At 38.8% G+C, this 21996-nt stretch overlaps 1 protein-coding gene across 1 annotated transcript in view; it reads right to left on the minus strand.

Moving 5' to 3' along the window:
• LOC135221351 (uncharacterized) overlaps nucleotides 1–21996 on the minus strand; it is a 219911-nt gene that overhangs the window by 117512 nt on the left and 80403 nt on the right. The window contains 6 exon segments of the mRNA XM_064259153.1: nucleotides 4598–5399; nucleotides 14444–14622; nucleotides 15931–16045; nucleotides 16707–16784; nucleotides 17858–18069; nucleotides 18308–18523. Of these exon segments, the coding sequence (XP_064115223.1) occupies nucleotides 4598–5399; nucleotides 14444–14622; nucleotides 15931–16045; nucleotides 16707–16784; nucleotides 17858–18069; nucleotides 18308–18523 (1602 nt within the window).

A 21996-nucleotide genomic window follows, 5' to 3' on the forward strand; every position in this document is an offset into this window, starting at 1 on the left:
GGCTGCTATGTCCTTTACCATAGACTGGGGGAAGAGATGTTCTGAGGAAAGGCGCCGAAAAAGAAGATCCGCTTTTTGCGCTGGTGAGACCGACTTTGCAGTGAAACAAAATTGCAAAAAAGTGCTCTTTTCTTAAGCAGTCCCGTGCTGAAATGGGCAGCCAATTCCTCAGAACCATCCCTGACGGCCTTGTCCATGCAAGACAATACACTGGACAGCTCCCCCAGAGTGATGGAATCAGAACTCCTGGACCTGGCATCCAATACCCCCAGGCACCATCAAGAAAATTAAAGACCTCTAGTGTCCTGAAGAGGCCTTTAAGGTGAAAGTCTAACTCGCATGTGTCCACGAGACCTTCGAGGAAGACAAAAAAGATCTTCTGGTGGCGTCTACAATGCTACCAAAGTCTCCTTGAGCTGAGGCTGGAAGCTTAACTCCGACGTTTTCTCCCGTCTCATACCACATACCAGCTTTGCCACCAAGTCTTGAAGGTGGTAAAGCGAAAGAAGTCTTGCCTGAAGCTTTCCTCTTTTCCATCCAATCATGGACCTTCCTAAAAGCTTGCTTCGTAGAAAGCGACTTCTTCATCCTCACAAAGCCCGAGATCTTAGCAGCTTTGGAAGACGAAAACTGAGAGGGAGGAGTACGTGGAGCTTCAGGTTGGAAGGTGTCTGCAAAGACTGACTGAAGTAAACGAGTCAAAACCTTGTAGTCCGTCGAAACTGGAGCCAAGTGCTGTTCTTCGTCCACTTCGACGAAAGCGTCACTAACTTCCTCTTCAGACACTGGAGAAGTCGGAGGAAGTAAAGAAGAGTCCTGAGCTTTCTCAAAAGAGAAAGAACGGCGAACAGGAAGAGTTCCCGCCTCCGCTTGTGCTTGCGGAAGTGGAAAACTGACGTGTCCGTATGCGCGCGTTTTGCGTCCGAAGCCAATCTACTGGCGCCGACAGAAGCGCGCTCAAACTCCCCACAGGTGTACACCTGGCGTCCACTTGTGCGCGCTGAGAATCCACAGGTGCCGCCGAGCGCCACGATGCTCGCCGAGCGTCCACTGATGCGCGCCGAGCGTCCACTGGTGCGCGCCGAGCGTCCACTGGTGCGCGCCGAGCGTCCACTAACACTCGCTGAGCGTCCACTGGCGCTCGCGAAACTTGCACCGAGTCACGTTCGGCGTCCACTAAAGCGCGTTTGACTTTCGCCGAAGCGCGTTCTGCATCTAAGGAAACTCGCTTCTTATCCACAAGTTTCGTATCAGCGGAAACAACCGCTTCACGAGAGCGAGAAACGAATTTCTCGCCTCCTCTAGAAAGTTGCTGGGGAGCAGGACTAACTCTAGAGGGAGACCTCAAACTAGAGAGAGACGAGCGAGGAGAGGGAGAGGGAGAACGCCTCGACCTCTTCACAGGAAGGTTGTCATCCTTACGGCGACGTGGAGCAGTCTTTCTCGAAGGAAAAAACATCTCGAAGTTGCTGCTGAAGAGACTGAAGAATCTTGCTTGTAGGTGAAGCCTCCTTTTTTTTTCTGGGGATGGGCTGATCCTGTGAGCAGAGCAGCGGCGAGGGGACGCCTTCTTGCTACTCCCAGGAACCGCCGCTTCACGCACCTTAGAGCGACTGCGGCGCTCGAAAGAAACATCTAGGGAAGACTCCGCCTCCGACGAATCCTTACGCTTCTTCTCGGAGGAAAGCAGCAAACGCACTATCAGGCGACGAGCAAAGTTCCGGAGAACAACTTGGACGTGAAGCGTCCCGAACGCGAGCCGTCCTTTTCAGCGGACGTGATGCGGTATGAGAGCTCCACCCCTTGCGCGGGAGGAAGCTTCAGAAGAAGAAAAGCACTCCGTTGAGAAGACGTGCACGCGCACGCTCCTTGGCAGTCTGGGTATGTTCGTCAGAAGCTGCCGAAGGCACGCCAGATCGGTGGGGGTTCCTCGTAACCTCCTTCGACTTTCGACATGCTCTCTCCCCGTAATCTGGGAGTCAAGCAGAGGTCTAGGTCTAGAGGCGAAATGAGGCCGATCTGACGCACCCTCCACTACACAAGGGGCACTTTCACTGCACTTTTCTTCACTTTTGCTCTCCAGAGCTAACACTTTTGATTCTAAGTTACGAATCGATTCAAGAATTAGCGATAACGTATTACCTTCTACCGACACTGTCTCAGGGGCCGGAGGCAACACTACAGGGGTAGGAGCATAATCTACAGAAGGAGGGTTAGCAGGAGAATAATTTAAATCTTGCCTACCTGAAACACTCCTGGAGGAAGACCTCCTTAACCTATCTCGTTCAAGTTTCTTAAGATAGGTTTCATACGCCTTCCATTCCGACTCTGTTAGTCTTTCACACTCCTTACAACGACTTTCAAACGTACATTCATTCCCCCTGCACACTTTACAAACAGAATGTGGGTCTACTGAAGCTTTCAGTAAGCCTACCTCTACATTCAGCCATCGAACAAAATCTAGCGCTAGTAGAACTAGACCCTGACATCTTGATCAAAGAAAATTCAATACCAAAATCAATTCAAACCAAAGTCACGTGTGCCAAGCCACCGATCCAATTCAGATACCAAAGAAAACCAAAAGGGATACTCAAGTAGCTAGTAAGTTTCCAAAATCTGACGGAGGTGCTGCAAACAGGTGTTTCCAGCACCGGCGACAGAAAAATTATGAATAGAAAATGGGAATGATTCCTGATACCCGCCTCCCAGCGGCGGGAATGGGTACTAACCACCTGACTCCCACTGCGTGTGTCGTAAGTGTTTAAATTTCTTTCTGTCGGATTCGGAAAAATACAGCTATATATATATCTGACAGGTAAGTTTCATGAACAAACTAAATATTGTTATAGAGACTTCGAATTTGTTTCAAGATGAAGTTAAATGATGGATATTACGATACTGTAAGATTTTTAGCTTACAATTGCAGTTTTTCGACCATTTCCGACGAGTTAAAAATGACCAAATGTCGAAATTTTTTTTTTATAAATTTTCGATTGTTTTATATGCAATTATTTCAGAAATTAGAAAAGCTACAACCTTCAAATATTTTTTCTTTTATTCTACATGAAATTGCACACATTTTTATATATAAAACTCGATGAAATGCCTGATATGAAACTGAGCAAATTTTCCGAGAATGCGATGTACGCAATTCGGAGATTTATGGCGGAGAATCCGCGAGCGGAAGGAAGGAAAGTTTTTTTCATAAATTCACCATAAATCGAAATATTGTGCTAGAGACTTCCAATTTGTTTCAAAATGAAGATAAATGACTGAATATTACAAAATATAAGAGTTTTAGCTTACAATTGCGTTTTCGACCATTTCGTAGAGTCAAAGTTGTTGACCGAACATGGTTTTTTTTCTATTTATCGTGATTTATATGCAAATATTTCAAAATGAGAAAAGCTACAACCTTCAATTATTTTTCGTTGTATTCTACATAAAATTGCGCACATTTTCATATATAAAACTTTATGTAACGGCTAATTTAAAATGGTGCAAACATTACCACAATCGCACGTGTGATTTTTTCGGAAGAGTTACCGTGCGGACGTAAGGAAAATTTTATTTTTTTTCATAAATTCACCATAAATCAAAATATTGTGCTAGAGACTTCCAATTTGTTACATGAAAAATAAGGTAAATGATTGAATATTACTAAAATATAAGAGTTTTGAGCTTACAACTGCGTTTTTCGACCATTTCGGTAGAGTCAAAATTGACCGAGGTTGAAAATTTGTCACTTATTTTTTATATGAAAATATTTCAAAACTGATAAAAGCTACAACCATGGGTTGTTTTTAGTTGTATTGTGCATGAAATTGCGCACATTTCCACATATAAAACTTTATGTAATGGCTAATTTTAAAATGGTGCAAACATTACCACAATCGCATGTATGATTTTTTTCGGAAGAGTTACCGCGCGGACGTAAGGAAAAAGTTTTTTTCATAAATTCACCATAAATCGAAATATTGTGCTAGAGACTTCCAATTTGTTGCAAAAATTAAGGTAAATAGTTGAATATTACTACAATATAACGTTTTAGCTTACAATTGCGTTTTTCGACCGTTTCGGTAGAGTCAAAGTTGACCGAAGGTTGAAATTTTGGCACTTATCGTTATTTATATGGAAATATTTCAAAACTGCTAAAAGCTACAATCATGAGTATTTTTTTGTTGTATTCTAAATGAAATTGCGCACATTTTCATATATATACTTCATGGAACGGATAATTTAAAACGGTGCAAAAATTATGTCAAAGTGACGAAATAATTTGAGATGTGGTCACTGATACTTTTTAGTGCGATAAGAAAGAAATTCGCGCTTGCGCGCCTGCGTAACAATTGTAAACAAAACAACGCGTTTGATCCGTGAACTCCATGCATCCCCCAAGGCGCGTGATTCAAAAGTTTTTGGCTGGTAGGCCTATAAGTATTTTTCCGCGAATTTTTAAAAAAACATATATGGTACGTCCATTCGGCATACGGGAGACATTTTGACTCGACGTTTAATACGTCCCTTCGCATTTAAGGGTTAATAGGTGCAAAACTAGTAAACGAATACACTAATAATTAGGAAGTTAAATCCCTACCATTTTTGGTTGTGGTCTTTGCAAATGATGAAGGGAATACAGGTGATAGTCTTCCAGTCTTTGAAACAGGTGTACTTGAAGAAGCAGTCTTCATTCCCTGAGAAAGCTTCAAAGGAATTGGAGATGGCATCGGTGACTGTGAAAGACGCTTGGCAGGTGGCACAGTCTGAGAGAATGACACATCAAAAAAGCTGTCCCCAACAGATATTGAAGGGTCTTTACTATTACTCGTTCCCTGCTTAGGATTAGTACTTAAAATACCCTTCTTAGATATATTTGTACTTTGAGAGGGATTCACTCCACCTAGAAAACTATCACTTCCACAGCTCATCTGCTTAAATGAAAATGAAGACTTTTTAGGCGAAGCACTTTTAATTGGCTTACTAGTAAAACTACATCCATCCTTCGACTGAAAAACTGGTTTACTCAAAACATCTTGAGATTCATCAACTGTGTCTATGTGTGCACTATAACGAGCTTGAACGTAACGTTCATTATTTGGACTCAAGCTTTGGGTTTTTTCCGTTTTTTTTATACCTGGTAGCTGATCATGACTTTTATCCACAGCACTACTAGTTGAACTGTGTCCAGGCTTCGAAATAATTTCTTCTCTTCCTTTGTCCATAATCTTCTTTATTTTGGAATAAGCATTTGCAATTTTCAAATGTTTGATAACATCGTAATTTGGTATCTGCTTCAAAGCTTCCATAGGAATGCTTGTGAACATTTCTGCCATCAGGGCAAATACTGATGCTCTCAGACCTTCAAGAAGAACGAAGTCAGTATCTTCCACCTCACTAACCTGGAAAACATATCACAAACTGTTAAAAGTAAAATAAAACATGCTCTACTTCACCCTAACTACAGAAAATGTATCTTGAATTACTAATGAATGGCAGCACCCAATACAATCAACTGGAATGACTTTGTCAGGACAATAAAGCATTTTGCATTATTTAATATAAACTCTTCATGTAATACACTGCACCTAGTAAAATAAACAGTACACTAATTCAACTGCAGTCCCTGGATAGGATACGTTGACTGCACTGAAATGAAAAGACATGAAAATTATAAAAATTTTATTTTTATAATAAAATAAGGTTTGTATATTACTGGGTAAGTCCCTCATATATAAAAAATGATATTTTTATAAACAATAAGGTTTTGTATTTACTTACCCAGTAATTATGTAGCTATAGTTTCCAACCAAACATTGGAAACTATAGCTATATATTTACTGGGTAAGTCTCATATACGAAAGTGAGATATTTATACTCTTAACTTGTCATTCAATCCATTCTAAACCAACACTACTATGAGATTCAGGGTCTCTGTAACACGGTTTTTTGGACTTTGCTCCTTGTCAAAGCATCGGATGTAGCTGAAAGTTGACATATGTATATTTTACAACCACACACAAATTTTGTCAGCATTATCAATAACCTAAACCCAATAGTTTTAATTTTTATAGAGTAAAAATGATCTAGCCGACGCCATGGCCAATGATTACGAGCCAAGAGTCGAAAAACATTCATTACGTAAGCAAGGTAAACAAACACCTTTTGACTAAAAGTTGCCCCGCCCATCCACCATACAGAAACTCCATCGACTCTGAAACCCAAAGACTTTATGAATGGCGGAACAATACATAGATGTGGGTGGGGTATCAGTGCTAGCGTAGTAATACTACTGTAGCAGTAAGTGCCACAACAGTATAGCAGTAATATACATGAATTAAACGTTTAGGCCAACTGCTGGGATCCTTGAGGATCATTTAGCACTTCTTACAACTACTCCAAGAAAAAAAAAAAACAAAAAAAAAAAGAAATTAGGTTTTTATAGCCAGAAGTTAAATTTTCTAATCCAACAATGCCCATGGTAGCCTTCAGTGTTATCCTGAATTATAACGAGGCGAAAGTGGGTGGAGCCTCATGAAGTCATCATTCTGACGATAATTATTGGTGAAGGTTTAAAGCCAATATATGGTACCGGCTATTTTTTTTTCAGCAAATAGGTAGATAGCCAATAAACAAAAAATTGCTTGTCTACTATGTTTTTGATAATTACCAACTATTCCCTACATCTTGTCAATCTGATTGTGACCTATAAAGTAGACTGTAATTTCTTTGGAAACTTATTTTGGGAGTTAGACTAATAATCGAAGTGTTTTTGTATTTATTAACATATTTTGTTGGTTTGTTTATTATGACAATTATAAGTGGAGAGGTTCCAGAGTTCATAAAGGTGTACTGCTTTGCTTGTATTTAAATTTGTATGTCATTGTTGCCAGAGGTTTAGCCTTCGTTACGTATAGCCAATCATCCATCGAGAAAGAGGGAAGAAATGCTTGATTATATATTGTATAATTGTTATGGGTATAGATAAGTGTGAAATTATATAATTGTATATTGTTATGGGTATTTTATGCATTGTTGAAAGATATGGTGGGTGTCCTATATATAGACAACATGTGGTAGATTCTAGAAGGTGTCTGTTGATGTATTTAAGTTGTGTGTGACGTCATCGGGGGGGGTGACCATAGACAAGATGGCGGCGGCGTCGGCAGGATGTAAACAATAACACGGGGCAGTAGAAAGCATGTGTTGGTGTGTGGTTGGTAGGGGAGAGCTCTCTGTCTGGTAGAGTTGTTTTTTTGGGTCGTAGTCTTGTGGTGCTGGTGTTTTAAGGTGATTTCTGGAGTGTACTGGAGTTGGAGAAAGCGTACAGGTGGGTAGATTATTCATTTTTATAGAGAAAGAAAGGAGTTTAGGCTAGGCCAAAATTCAAACTGGTAGCAGAGCGTGGTTGATCAAAGATGCCTGGATCCGACAGTGAAACAAAGGGAGACTACTAGATGGAGAAGGGAATGTCCTAGGTTTAGCGGGATACAAGAAGAATACAAAGAATGGAAAGGTCAAGCCGAAGTTGGCTATTGTTGTATGGAGAAGATACAAATACCCGGCGATAGAAATGAGAATGAGCTTAAAAGGGAAAGCCCGAGAGCTAGTGGAAGCATTAGATAAAGATAAACTTACTGGTACAGAGGGTCCAAAGTTAATCCTAGAGAAACTAGATAAAGCCTATCTAAAAGACTCGGTAATGGAGAATTACGGTAGAATAAAAAGATACCTTCTAATAAGAAAAGAGAATCTAGTGAAAATATGGCGGACTATTTAATTAGATACGAGAAGGCAGCATATGAGTGTGAAAGAGCAATGGGGAAAGGCGCGCTTGAAGGCGAAGTCAAGGGGTATCATGTAATAGAGCAAGCAAATCTCACGGAAAATCCAAAAACAAATGGTATTATCGGCTTGTGGGCAAGAAAGCTAGAGTACGGAACAGTGTCGCAAACAATGAAAAGACATTTGAGGGATAGGGACTAAAGAGAACGGGAATGGTGGGGTTCGTCAGAAGGCAATGCCAGTTCTGGGAGAGGGAGGGAAAACCAAAGATATCGGGGAAGATGGAACCGAGAGGAGGGGTGGTAGAAATCCTATAAACAAAGAAGGTAATGGTAACAGTATGTGCAATATGCAGCTCAGAATGGCATTGGGCTAGGGATTGTCCTCAGAATTTTCATAATAGGAAGAAAACTGAAACAAGACTAGAAGAAAATAAGGTAAAAACAGAAAATGGGACAGAAGAAGAAGAGGTTTATGTAGGAGAAGTTAATAAATAGTGGAAGCATCATGGGAGGTGGTTGATGCAATTTTGGACACAGGGTGTAAATCAACAGTTTGCGGGGAATTGTGACTAGCACGTATTGTCATGGATTTGAGTCAGGAAGAGTTGAGGAGAATGAGGGACACTAGGACAGAGTCTAATAAAGTGTTTAATTTTGGTGAGACATCTTATAAGTCCAGAGGAATAATAGAAATACCTGTGATACTAAAAACAGAAAGTTTTATTTGAAGACGGAAATTCTGCAAGGTGATATACCCTGGCTGATAGGTAAGCAAACCATGAGTAAAATGGGTATGACCCTAAATTTGAAAGAAAATTGTGTCATAGTAGAAGTATTAGGGTAGGGGGAATGAAAGTAGAGTTAAGAGAAGACGAACAGGGTCATTTAAGAGTGCCTATAAGGAGGAGGAAGGTAGAAGAATTATTACTGGAGGGTTGGAAGGGAAAGAATCCGAGGGAAATTAAGACACAATGAAGAAATTACATTTACAGTTTGGTCATGGAAGTGGAGATAAAATATTGGGAAGCTAACAGAGGAAGACAATGGAGTAATGGGTTTAATCGAAAAAGAAAAAGAGGAAATAAGAAAGTTACTAACGGAACTGATTAAAAATTGTGAGGTTTGTAAAAATACAAAAGAAACCCCGCCAAACCGGTAGTAGGCTTTTCTTGGAGTAAAACGTTCAATGAAGTCGTAGCGATGGATGTGGGAGAGATAGAAGAGAGAAAGTTCTTGGTAATAGTGGATATGGCAACGAGATATTGTCAGCCTGTTGGATAAAAGATAAGAAACCAGAAACTATAATAAAGATACTTTTTGAGTGCTGGTTTGCTATATTTGGAGCACCCTCCAAAATATTGTCAGATAATGGGGGAGAATTTCAAAATGAAAAAGTAAGGAGGATGGCAGAAAAATGGAATATTAAAGTATTAGCCACAGCATCAGAATCTCCGTGGAGCAACGGATTATGTGAAAAGACCGTAGGCATGATCAAGGGAAGTGTAAGGAAGATGATGGAGGAAGAGGAAGTAGATTGGTCCCTAGCTTTGAAATGGTAGTGAGTGCTAGGAACTGTTTAATGAATAATGGAGGTTTCTCTCCCAACCAATTAGTATTTGGAAAAAACCCTTCACTGCCTAACCTAATAGGAGAAGAAAGTTCGAGTCCTGCAAGCAGAGAAAAAGGGATGGAAGAGGGTATGGTAAGGACACACTGAATGCAATGCACAAGGCCAGAGAAGCATTTATAAAAAATGAGTCCTGTAATAAAATAAGAATAGCGCTAAACAAAAACATCAGAGAACATAAATTTGAAGAAGCAGTGGTAGGAGATGAGGTATTCTATAAGAGGGAAAATGAAAATGAATGGAGAGGACCTGCTCAGGTAGTGGGAGTATCGGGGAAAACAATAATAGTCAAACATGGGATTCTTTAAGAGAAGTAGCTAGGATACATGTGACAAGGATTCAACGACGATCACCAGATACAGAAGAGATATCGCTAGAATAGATAAATCCCATGGGGTGAAAGGTAGGTCAGATGGCCCAAATGAAGGGAAAGTAGATTGGCTGGAAGGAGAGGAGATAATGGGTGAGAGAAGGAATGCAGACACAGAAGAGACTATAGAAAGAGAGGTGATAGAGGAAACAGTGGAAGATAACGGGCAAAGTGGGTCAATAGAAAGCGAGTTAATGGAAGAGATACCAAAATTCAAAAAGGGAAATAGAGTTAGGGCTATAAACAATGATAACAGGACAAGTAAAAGAAAAAATGGACTATTTTAGGTCTTGCGGAAAAAGATCAAGCCAAGCATGGGCTGATTCGTACAATATACGAGACTCACAGTCAGGTGACAAAGGGTGGGTTAACTTGAGGGATTATAGTCAGGTAGAAAAAATTGAAGATGAAGAGGAGGTGTTGCTGGGATTTGAAAATAGAAGCATAATGGAAGCTAAAGAAAAAGAACTTCTAAGTTTGGAGAGATAACCAGGTATATGAGGAGGTAAATGATGTTGGACAAAAAGCTATATCTACAGATGGATAGTAACTGAAAAGATAAAAGGGGGGGAAAGGATATGTAAAGCAAGATTGGTAGCTAGAGGTTTGAAGAAGAAATGGCTGAGTGGGAAAGGATGCTCCCACATGCAATGCTGAAATTTTAAAATTCTGTCTAACCATAATAAAGGTGAAAAAATTGGAATTGTTATACATTGGATGTCAAAACTGCATATTTACAAGGTGACGAGATACAAAGAGAAGTGTACTTGAAGCCACCAAGGGAAGATGGTTGGAGGGATTATGGAAGTTGAAGAAACAGTCTATGGGCTCAAGGATGCAGCAAAAGCATGGTATTGTAAAGTGGTGAAAGTAGTGAAGGAGCTTCAAGGTGAGAGAAGTAGACTAGAACCTAATATATTCTTTTGGAAAAAGAACAATAAATTGGAATGGCATTTTTGTGTACACACGTAGATGATTTTTGCTACGGAGGAACTGAAGGATTCTTAAAGGAAACGATTGGGAGATTGAAAGGGAAATTGCAAGTAGGAGAACAAGAGAGTAAAAGGTTCAAGTATATAGGAGTAGTAATAGAGCAGAAGGAGAATAGATTTTCCCTTAATCAGTGGCAGTATATAAATTCCATAAGAGCCCAACCAGAGGCTGGAAGATATACGGGTAATAGAGTGCTAGAACAAAAAGAGTTAACAGAGTACAGATCAGTGGTAGGACGCTGAATTGGGTATCACTACCCCCACGATGCCAGAAATATCATATGATATTAGCGAATTAAGTAAAGCATTTAAAGAAGGAACAACTCAGGATATGAAGAAACTTATTAAAATTGTGAGAAAAACTAAGAGCATGATGGGCGAAGTTACAATAAGTGAGATGGAAGAAAGGGGTTTATTGGGAAGCCTATGCAGACGCTTCATTTGGAAACATAGAAGATGGCCATACTCAACTGGGTTATATTATTTCTTTGACAGTTGGGAAGAGGAGAAGTCCCATATGGTGGAAGTCTAGGAAATCCAGGAGAGTGGCAAAATCCACCATTGAGGCTGAAGCCCTGAGTGTTGGGGAAGCTGTATAAGGATTGATATATTTCAAGCATTTGTGGGAAGAGGTAGTAGGAGGGAGAAATTTAGAAGCCTTGGTTAACACTGATAGTAAAACACTAATGACCGCCATCAAATCGAGCACTGGTGTAAGTAGCAAGAGATTAAAAATAGATATTGCTGCAATAAGGAAACCATTGAATCCGGGGAAATAAAGGAGGTGAGATGGATAAAAGGAAAGGAGCAAGTGGCTGATGTATTAACTAAGCAGGAGTTTTCAGGGGAATGTATTAGAAATTATGTAGAGGGTAAAGAGTTGGAGGAGGACGAAGGAAATTAAGAGGGGAACTACCTAGGTTAGGAAACAGTCGGAGGGGAGGAGAAAGAGATAAGTGTGATTATATATTGTATAATTGTTATGGGTATAGATAAGTGTGATTATATATTGTATAATTGTTATGGGTATTTTATGCATTGTTGAAAAATATGGTGGGTGTCCTATATATAGACAACATGTGGTAGATTCTAGAAGGTGTCTGTTGATGTATTTAAGTTGTGTTGTGACGTCATAGGCTGTGACGTCATAGACAAGATGGCGGCGGCGTCGGCAGGATGTAAACAATAACACGGGCAGTAGAAAGCATGTGTTGGTGGTGTGTGGTTGGTAGGGGAGAGCTCTCTGTCTGGTAGGAGTTGTTTTTTGGGTCGTAAGTCTTGTGGTGCTGGTGTTTTAAGGTGACTTTTCTGGAGTGTACTGGAGTTGGAGAAAGCGTACAGGTGGGTAGATTATTCATTTTTATAGAGAAAGAAAGGAGTTAGGCTAGGCCAAAATTCAAAATGCTGTCATAAGTTTATGTAACCGAGTGCATTCGAAACCTTTTCTCTGAGTAAGTTGGCCCGTCGTTCACAAAAAAAGTCACTTTTACCATTCATAAGTACCAAATTTAGTGCAGAATACCACTCCAAAATTTATGGGTTGAATTATTAATATGTATTCTGAATAAGCATTATATTTTAAATGCAATGCAGATAAAAGTTATTGCGAAAAAACCGTGTTACAGAGGCCCTGAATCTCATAGTAAAATCTTTGCACAGCCATTTAGGAGCATATGTACCTACATAAATTAATGCAGCGGACCCCCTCCTATTCACGGATTTTTCTGTGGAACATCCCACATTACTCACAGAAAATTCGCCTATTTGTGGAATTTTTCATAGAGAAATATTCACAAATTACTCCATTTTCATATAATTTAGAGGGTGCATGCATTGATGATTGCTCTTCAGTGCAGAAGGTAAAAGATGGTTTTTGTCGTGGGATTTTCGAGACCTATGATGTGGGTACAATATGACAAGAGCTTGTGATAAAACAAGTAACCTTTGCTGCTATCACTGCCAGAGATATGTGCATTTATGTGTGTACAGTTGACCCCCAAGATTTGCAGGGGGTGCACCCTTTAAATCCATCAATAAAAGATTTCACAATACTCACCAGTATTTTTTCTGGTGATCTTAAACAGTATTCACTTATATTGATTATTTTTCCTTTTCACATCTAACCACACCTTTTCAGGTATCATCCTTTCTTAAAACAAATAACCACACCTTTTCAGGTATCAACCTTTCTTAAAACAAATAAAATTTAGACCAGTCTCCTAGTCATATGGTTTTTGTGCTATAGTACCTGCATTTTCATTTTGAGTCAGGTTGGTACTCTGTACATCACAGTTTAACTGTGTTGTATACATAACCTTAAAACATTTCATGTGACTGGCCCATAAAAGTGAAAATGGTCTGGTTACATTACTTAATAACAGTCACTGTGCCACCGAATTCACGGGGAATGCATAGCACACCCCCACACTCCCGCATAGAACTATAATCTGCAAATACTCTAGACCTCCTTTAAATTCACTTGGAATGTCCAATTCTGATAGTTCAAGAAAAAAAAAACTTTAAAAGTGCTTATACCTGAGTATTTTAATAGTTTTATCACAAAAAGTGCATTTAGTCAGAAAATGATATGTAAATACAGTCACCTCTCAATGAACGAGTGTTTAACACGTTTACGATTTAACGCGAGCTAGAAAATATTTTTAAATACTTAAAAATCACAAAAATTTTAATTTAATGCAAATTGGCACCCAAGTGTTGTTTTCAAATCACCCACGCATCAGCAGCAGACGACGGCCGTCGACAAGAACAAAGACACAACACTGTAGGTATTTATTAATTAAGCTATAAACTTTGTTTATTTATTAATAAAGCAAAAGATTTTGTTTATTTATTAATAAAGCAAAATTTTCTTTTAAATTGACACGAAACGAGAATAAGCTTCATTCCCAACATTTCAGCATAAATTGAGCCGATGTCATGGCTTGCTGATGGCTAAGTATAATTACACACATAACAGATATGCATCTTTTCCATGAATCTTTTAAAAAGTCATACATTACATACTTCACTATATCCAATAACATTGTATGTATTCTCATATTACATATTGTATTGTAAAATAACATAGCAGTCAACATTTTGGTTTGGAAATCAGCTGATGGCGAAGAGTTTATTTTGCCAAATTTAACTCAGTTCTGTGAGAAGAATATATGTTGCTGTTATCCAATTCAGTTGTACTTAGCAAAAAATAACAGTTCCCCAAGTCCAGGAACATAAGCCCCCTTATTCCTGTTATTTCATATGGGAAAATGTTTAAATAACGTATTTTTAATCACGCGAGCTGTCCAGAAACGTAACCCTCGCATTAATTGAGAGGGGACTTTACAGTAATTAGTGTATATTTTTTAGTGAAAAATGCCATGAATAGGCAAATTTTCCACGAATAATGTGTATATATGTTCAATAGAGATTTCCACAATTCAGTGAGTCCCCATATCTGGAGGTTTACTGTAGCATCTTTCTGAAACTAAAAAGATAGTAAAATTCTTCTAGATGATATACAACAAAAGACCTGCTAACCAAATGTTCAGCATTACCTTGCAAAATAAAATTTTCATACACAGTAACCAAACACTGGTAAAAAAAAAAATTCCTCACCTTTAAAAGATACTTCAAGTCAACCTTATTTCCCATAGAGGCTCAAACTTACCCGTAAAACAGGATGTTTTAAAATCTGATCAACAGTCATCACAGCATCATCATGTCCCAGCATAAGCAAAGATTTATTATTTAAAGATGCTACCACATTTTTCTTCTGGGCAGTTCTACTGAGGTTTGGATTTGATTCTATTGGTAACTTCTGTGTGACCCTTAATTTTGGTGTCTGGGCTTAACTACATAGGGAGCAACTGTTTTAATCTGGGATGATATCTGCTCATTATCTTCCTCTAGGCCAGATCTGCCCTGGTGATTAGGCTCCATTCGTAGCGGCCCTGGTGAAGTTGGTGGAGAAGTCATGGGTGTCTCTGAAATGTAAATTCTTTAATAAGAAAGCTTGTGGTGTATTAATATTTTTATCTTAAAACTTATTGGCCAAAACTGATTATATACCAAATCATAATAAGTATTGGATAACAATGCACACTGCTTCTCTTGGTAAATTTCATTCACAAGCAGACTTACAGCATGATGGTTATTGTAGCAATAACAGTAAAAGCATTGGTGACTTTAGGGTAGTTTAAAGGCGATTTCAATAATTCTCAATACTATTTTCAATATCAAGTACAATATGCAATGTCTAATCTAACTGAACTATTAATCACACAACCACAAAAGTATAAAAGCTGGGTTAAATCAGCAGTCATGTTTATAAAGTTGTTGTTTACTACTACAGGATGTGTGATAAGCTGAATGACTGATATTTATGGATATACCACAGGAATATTTTCAGGACAGGCATAATACTAACCATCTCTTCCTTTTCTAAGCTTTTTCATATCAAGGTCTTAAGTTTAAACACTTTACTCATTATCAGTTGCAATCAGTCTCTTTTTATTAAAAGCAATAAAATTTATCACAAATAAATTGAAAACTGACTCTAATTAATTGAAAGGCATAACAGTCAAAAGCAATATGACATCAATATTGTTAATTTCATGTTTGTAATAAAATACTCTTGATTTTAAAAGAGACTTTCTCCAACACAAACACAAGGTACATTTTAACTAGTGTTTTTACATGTTTAAATGTACAGTTTTTAGCACAGTAACTACTATTCAGGGGCTAACTAGGGCCCTTTGATGTCAGTGCATTTAAACAGAAAGAATTATAAACCAAAAATGCTTGTACTTTGATCCTTTCAGTCAGCCACATTAACCTGGTAGTCGCTCTTAAAATCTCTGATCATGCTATTAAGAGCTGCAGCTTTCCTCTTCATATTTGCCTACAGTGCTTTTAACTAGTATCCGATTTTGTCACTACATATCTTAAACTTAATTATGAATCACTAGACTAAGAATTTGGTTAGGTATACTTAAAAGACTTAGATTTTAAGAAAATCTTGAAAAAGAAGTTTTTCATTGTTAATGTATGAGATGTACTGCATGTACTTACTTTCTGCAAAACTGAGTCAAACATTAGGGTAAAAATTCAAAGCAAATAAAATACAAATATATAACAGTGCTGTATCATAATTACCATCAAGGGGAAATCTCTTTGCTGTAGTAGACAATGAACTCATGTTAACAGCTTGAGTGTTGAGAGTCACCAGGGGAGGAGAGGGTGGCGATGCATCAATATAATCAACTTCTGTCTAAATAAATGAAAATTCCCAGATTAACTACTTAAGAACAATCTACAACGTTTTCTTTAAATATATATACTATTTGGTCTACTCACACCCTAATACAAACTGGCAGAGGAACTTCTAGGTTGAACCATCTTTGGTGTGTGCAACATGTATAGAAAGGTCACTTTCACCATTTGGTTACATAAGAGGGGCTCATGAAAACTATGCTGAAGCCATGAGGTATGGACAGTGAAGGGGTGCTATGCATCCCCACCAGAAAGGAGGTCAAAGAAAGTCTGACACGTCACGAGATGCGGTGCGTGGTCGATGACCAACTCCCACCTCGTAAGTGCATGAATTGCCATATCTCACAGATTCCTTGAACTATAATCTTTGATTGTTTTAAGCAGTTTCCAGCTGATACAAGAAGATTTATCCTATTGTTAAGACCGAAGGTTTGTTAGCTATGAAAAATACAAATTGATTAAAAATTTGTCATGTTTCTTGGGCTCAGAGCAGACATCTATGTACTAGAAGTGTTTCTATAGGTACAAACAGGCTCCCCACAATATGGGGGCCATAAGGCACCCTCAGTGGTAAGGGGGGTCCCACAATATTAGGGGCCAGATGGCCTACGCCCTTTTGACTTGCCGACCAGGGGAAAAGGGGGTCGTAGCCTACTTACCTCAACATTGATAGCAGGGGGCGCAGCCTGTTCCCTTTGGGGATTAGGGCCCAAAGGGTCAAAGATGGGCCTATTTGGCTGGGGACATGTACATCCAGGTCATTTTAGAAGTGAACGTGCATCCGATAACACATCCGAAGGACAGGCGCCATGATAGTTAAGGTATAAAATCTTATGACCTTATTTGTGGGTTTGATACAGACTGTGGTAGAATCTTTTTCTTTCTTCTTTGCCTTCAGCTTTTACTATTTCTATATGGGGTCGCTGTTTCTAGTCAGCCTTCTCCATCTTCCTCTGTCCTGTACATCTTGTTCTCTTTGACCCTTTTCCTTCATGTCATTCAATAATTTATCTTTCCACCTGAACTTTGGCCTTCCCCTCCCTCTTCTGCCATCCACCTCCATGTTCATAACCCTCTTACATACGTGTTCATCTTCTCTCCTCATGACATGCCCAAACCATTTCAGTCTTCTTTCCTGAGCTTTTTTGAAACCTCTAATACTTTGACTGTCCCTCTGATCAGTTCATTACGGATCTTATCTCTTTTTGTGATGCCACACATCCAACTCAGCATTCTCATCTTGGCGACTTCCATTTTTCTTTCTTGTTCTTTCTTTATTGGCTAAGTCTCTGCCCCATAGAGCATGGCTGGTCTAACTATGCTTTTATAAAACTTTCATTTAACTTTTGCACTGATCCTCCTGTCACAGAGTATCTCCGATGACTTTCTCCAATTCATCCATGCACACTGAATTCTATTACTGACTTCTGCATCCAGATTTCCATTCTCACTCATAACAGAACCAAGATATTTGAAGGAGCTAACCCTATTTATGTCTTCTTGGCCCAATTTCACTGTTCCCTGCCATTCCTCTTCACCTGCCCACATATATTCTGTCTTTGTTCTACTAATTTTTAAGCCTCTACTCTCAAGTTCTTCTCAACATTTTCCTAGCTAGAGCTGGACACCTTCTCTTGTTAGATCAGTCAGCACAATGTCATCAGCAAACATTGCACACAAAGACACCTCTTCTCTAACTTCCGATGTTATAACATCCATCAAAATATCAAACACATAGGGACTAAGGGCTGAACCCTGGTGGAGACCAACTTTCACCCTAAACTTCTGTGACTCCATCAGTGCTTCTTACTTGCATGGTTGCCTCTGCATACATATCTTTCATTATTCTGACATACTTTTCAGAAACTCTTTTCTCTCTCAAGTACCTCCATACTTCCTGCCTAAGCACCCGATCATATACTTTTTCCAAGTCAATAAACACCAGATGTAGTCCTTTCTGTTTCTCTCTATATTTCTCTACTGTCTGCCTTAGAGCAAATATTGCATCAACTGTGCTCTTTCCTGGTATGAAACAAAATTGTCCTTCACAAATTGTGGTTTCCATTCTCAATCTTCCTTCTATAATCCTCTCATATATTTTCATTGCATGTGATATCAGTTTAATTGTTCTGTAGTTCCCACACTCATGCACATCACCCTTCCCTTAGTAGATTGGGACCATTAGACTATTTCTCCACATGTCTGGCATTCTTTCTTGGCAATATATTTTAGTCATCAAAATTCCACAGGATGTCTATGCCTTTCTCTCCTAAACAATTCCACACTTCAGCTGGTATTCCATCACGTCCCACTGCTTTCCCCTTCTTCATTTTATCCAGCGCCTTCTTAACCTCTTCTCTGCTAATATCCTGGACTATTCTTTCATGAGGTTTTCTATCTCTTATTAATGTTCTGGATTTTTCTTCATTTAGTAAGTCTTCAAAGTACTCCTTCCATCTAGCTATTATGATTTCCTCTTTTGATAAAACATGACAAATTTTTAACCAATTTGTATTTTTCACAACTAACAAACCTGAGGTCTTAACATAAGGATAATACTAGCGACAAGCTGGAAACCAGTAGAATTAAAATTAAACCTGTGAGATCCAGGGACTATTGGCATCTTAATACCAGGTCACAGGGCATGCATTACCCAGAATGCCCTCCACATCCCGTGACCAGCTTTTTGCTATCTTGTGTATTCTCTTTTGGCCTTCAGCTGTCTCTAAGTTCTCATAAGCTTGTCCATTGCAATTGCTTTGCCTGTGCTACTGCCATTTTAGCTTCTTTATTTGCAGTATTCCAAGCTATCCTACTTTCCTCAGATTGATTCCTGTCATAGGCTACTCCTGCTTCCTTTTTCTTCTTTATCTTATCTTGGGTGTTAGGGTCTCCACCACCAGCTCTCTTTCTCATTTGGTGGTCCTCTACCAGATGTCTTCCCCAATGATTCTTCTATTTTAAGGAAATGAACTACAGTATGGTCCTGAAATATGTGTGATTGGATTGTGCAATTCTCTTTTATGCAGTTGCTAGTTCTCAAAAACAGAATTTCTGTATCTGCGAAGCTGTTCAAAGTCTGCGAGTCAAGCACGCAAGACATATAAAATCAATTGTCTTTTCAAGTATTTTAGGGTGGGGGTGGGTCGCTGGTATCTGAGAGTATGGGTGGGGGAATGCAAGAGAAAGATTTCCTGCTCAGCCATTAGCTAAGACGGAAGGCTCCGATTCACACATTTGTGACGTCATAGCGTAGTGGTGTCTGATGATCGGTATCATCATCGCCATATGTATTATTCAGCTCCGCAAAGTGTCTTCTGAATGATTGGTACCATCATCATCGCCACACGTATTATTCAGATCTGTGAAGTTTATTCTGAAGGCTTCTATTCAGCCATTAGCTATGACGGAAGGCCCTGCTTCACGCATTTGTGACGTCATAGCGCAGCGTGTATGAATGATCGGTATCATCATCATCGCAATATGTATAATTCAGATCTGCAAAGTGCATTCTGATCATCCGCATCATGTATGCATCTGCCTAGAAGTCGAAGAGGGAGACCTACTTTCTCGAAGCTAAAAAGCTTGCCCGTAAGTTAAAGACGAAGAAAAGAGCAACTTCCATTTTGGCAGCAGTCAACAACTTGAAATCAGTCATTGCTGAACATGAATTAAGAATTTTTTAGTCTAGGTTAACTTGTTTTGACTAACTTTTGGCATTTGATCATTTATTTATTTCTATTGTTGAAATAGATTTGATGAAATTATTAGTAAAGGTGATTAACAGAGAAGCAGAGAGAGAGAGAGAGAGAGAGAGAGAGAGAGAGAGAGAGAGAGAGAGAGAGAGAGAGAGAGAGGAGAGAGAGAATCGTTCGATCTAAACTTTTCAAGAAACTGTCATTTCATATTGAATTTTGAATTTTCATAGTTTCTTTTTAAGAAATTGTAATTTCATATCAAATTTTGAATTTTCATCAGTTCTATTTTATCATAAAATAAATTTAGATGAAAACGATTACATAGTGAATGTGACGGACAAAGAGATAGGCGCTCATAACCAAGTTTGTTAGGCCTAACGGGAGTGAAGACACGCATGATCTGCCAGTCCCCGAAACCTCAAATGGTTCACAAAGCCTTCCTTCGGCAGAAGAACTATTCATGGAAGATGAGATAGAGGATAGGTAGAGGAAATTCCATCCAAAAGGTTTTTCAAAGAAATGACTGAATTGTACAGTATACTTGCACCCAATGGTGGCAGTGTTTACATACGGGAGTTTTCACCATCCTGGGTGTAATTTTAAACTTTTACAAGTTATTAAAACCTTTTTAATATTTTATTTATCCATAAGAACAATTTCATATTAGAAAAAAATACAGTATAGTACATAGAAAGTATTGAAAATGGGTAGTAAAAAAATTTACTGGGTAAGTTGCCGTTTGCCTTGGCCCTAATGGAATTATTCCCATAAGGTATGTGTATCGAAATCTGCGATTTTCCAGTTCTGCGAGGCCGTGGATCGACCAAACTCTCGCATAATTGGGGACTGTACTGTATTTCCTGTCCACCAGGTGTTCAATCTTCCATCAATCTGATGCCCATAAGAACTGTTTCCTTGAATCTCTAATTTCTTGCTCTTTTTCCCCATTCCAACTCGTCTTAACAAGAGATCTGAGACTATTAGCCTGTGTTGTCTGCTAACACACTCTCCTTTAATGACCTTACAATTTTTCACTTCTGTTAAATGGTTCCTTCTACACATTAAAAAATCTATCATTTGTCTTCCCCCACTAATATATGTCAAATAGTCATCATTTGTGAAAAATGTGTTGTTAATTGCCATGTCAAATGCTAGTGCAAAGTCTGTTATCAGCTCTCCTTCTGGCTGTGGTAGAATCCCTGTACTTTATGTTACCAACACACCAAAGATGGAAAGCTTACTGATGCTGTTGCTTAAAAGTGAATGATCTCAGTATTTGTGAACAAGTTGCTTTCAAATATTTGCCTTTACTGGTTAGTTCTTCCTTTGTGTAGTTCGACAATAATATCATCTGAAATATAGATGAGGGCAGGTGATAGAAAGCCTTTTCTTCTGTCATGCCCCATTAAAAATGAGCACAGAATACCTAAAAGAGTGTCATTGTCATCTTCCCTTCCCTGATACATATGTTACACTAAAGGTATATTGATAAGCTACCACTGTCTACTGTAATCAAATAACTGTGGATTAGTACCTTTAAAACAGACATGAATACCTCAAGAGGTATCAGCATAGCATCGTCAATGCCTATGAATGGAGGGTGGCAAGACACACATACTGAGAACTGGACAATGTTTCACAGATCCTGGCAATTAATCAAGGGACCAACAATCAATCAATAAATGACAAACAAAACCAAGACCAATCACATGACCAAGAAACCACATCAGGGCAAAATAAAATCAAGCCCCTCTATAATCTAGTCATGCACCACAATTACAAGCAAAAGGAGCATCCTGAGATTAACATAATAACAAAAATGCAATGTCATACCAACCTGCCAAAAAAAATCTATATATTATAAATATAGCAATGCTTAAAACCTAATCATGAAAAATATTCCACAGCCCCACCAAGAGAACCTCTAAAGGCACCATCTGGTCTGCCAGTTTCAATGCTTTGTTGGGGAAGGTTGCTCAGACACTTAAGACACTAAATTGCTGTCTTCAAGGAGCTATTTCGAATAATCTCAAACAACATCATAAAAGCCACCTAACATGGAAGAGATTTTTGTAACACACATGACTGCCTACTCACATTCATGGAGCTCTCTCTCAACAAAACGAATGAAATAATGCTCCTCCAAGTGAGTAATTATAATATCCAAAATCTACCCTGGTTAAAAACCATAACCAGGACCATTTAATAAGATCTCTCTATTACTCAATGATATTACTATAGTCCGTCGAGT

The sequence above is a fragment of the Macrobrachium nipponense genome, chromosome 2 (assembly GCF_015104395.2).
Source record: "Macrobrachium nipponense isolate FS-2020 chromosome 2, ASM1510439v2, whole genome shotgun sequence".
NCBI lineage: Eukaryota > Metazoa > Arthropoda > Malacostraca > Decapoda > Palaemonidae > Macrobrachium > Macrobrachium nipponense.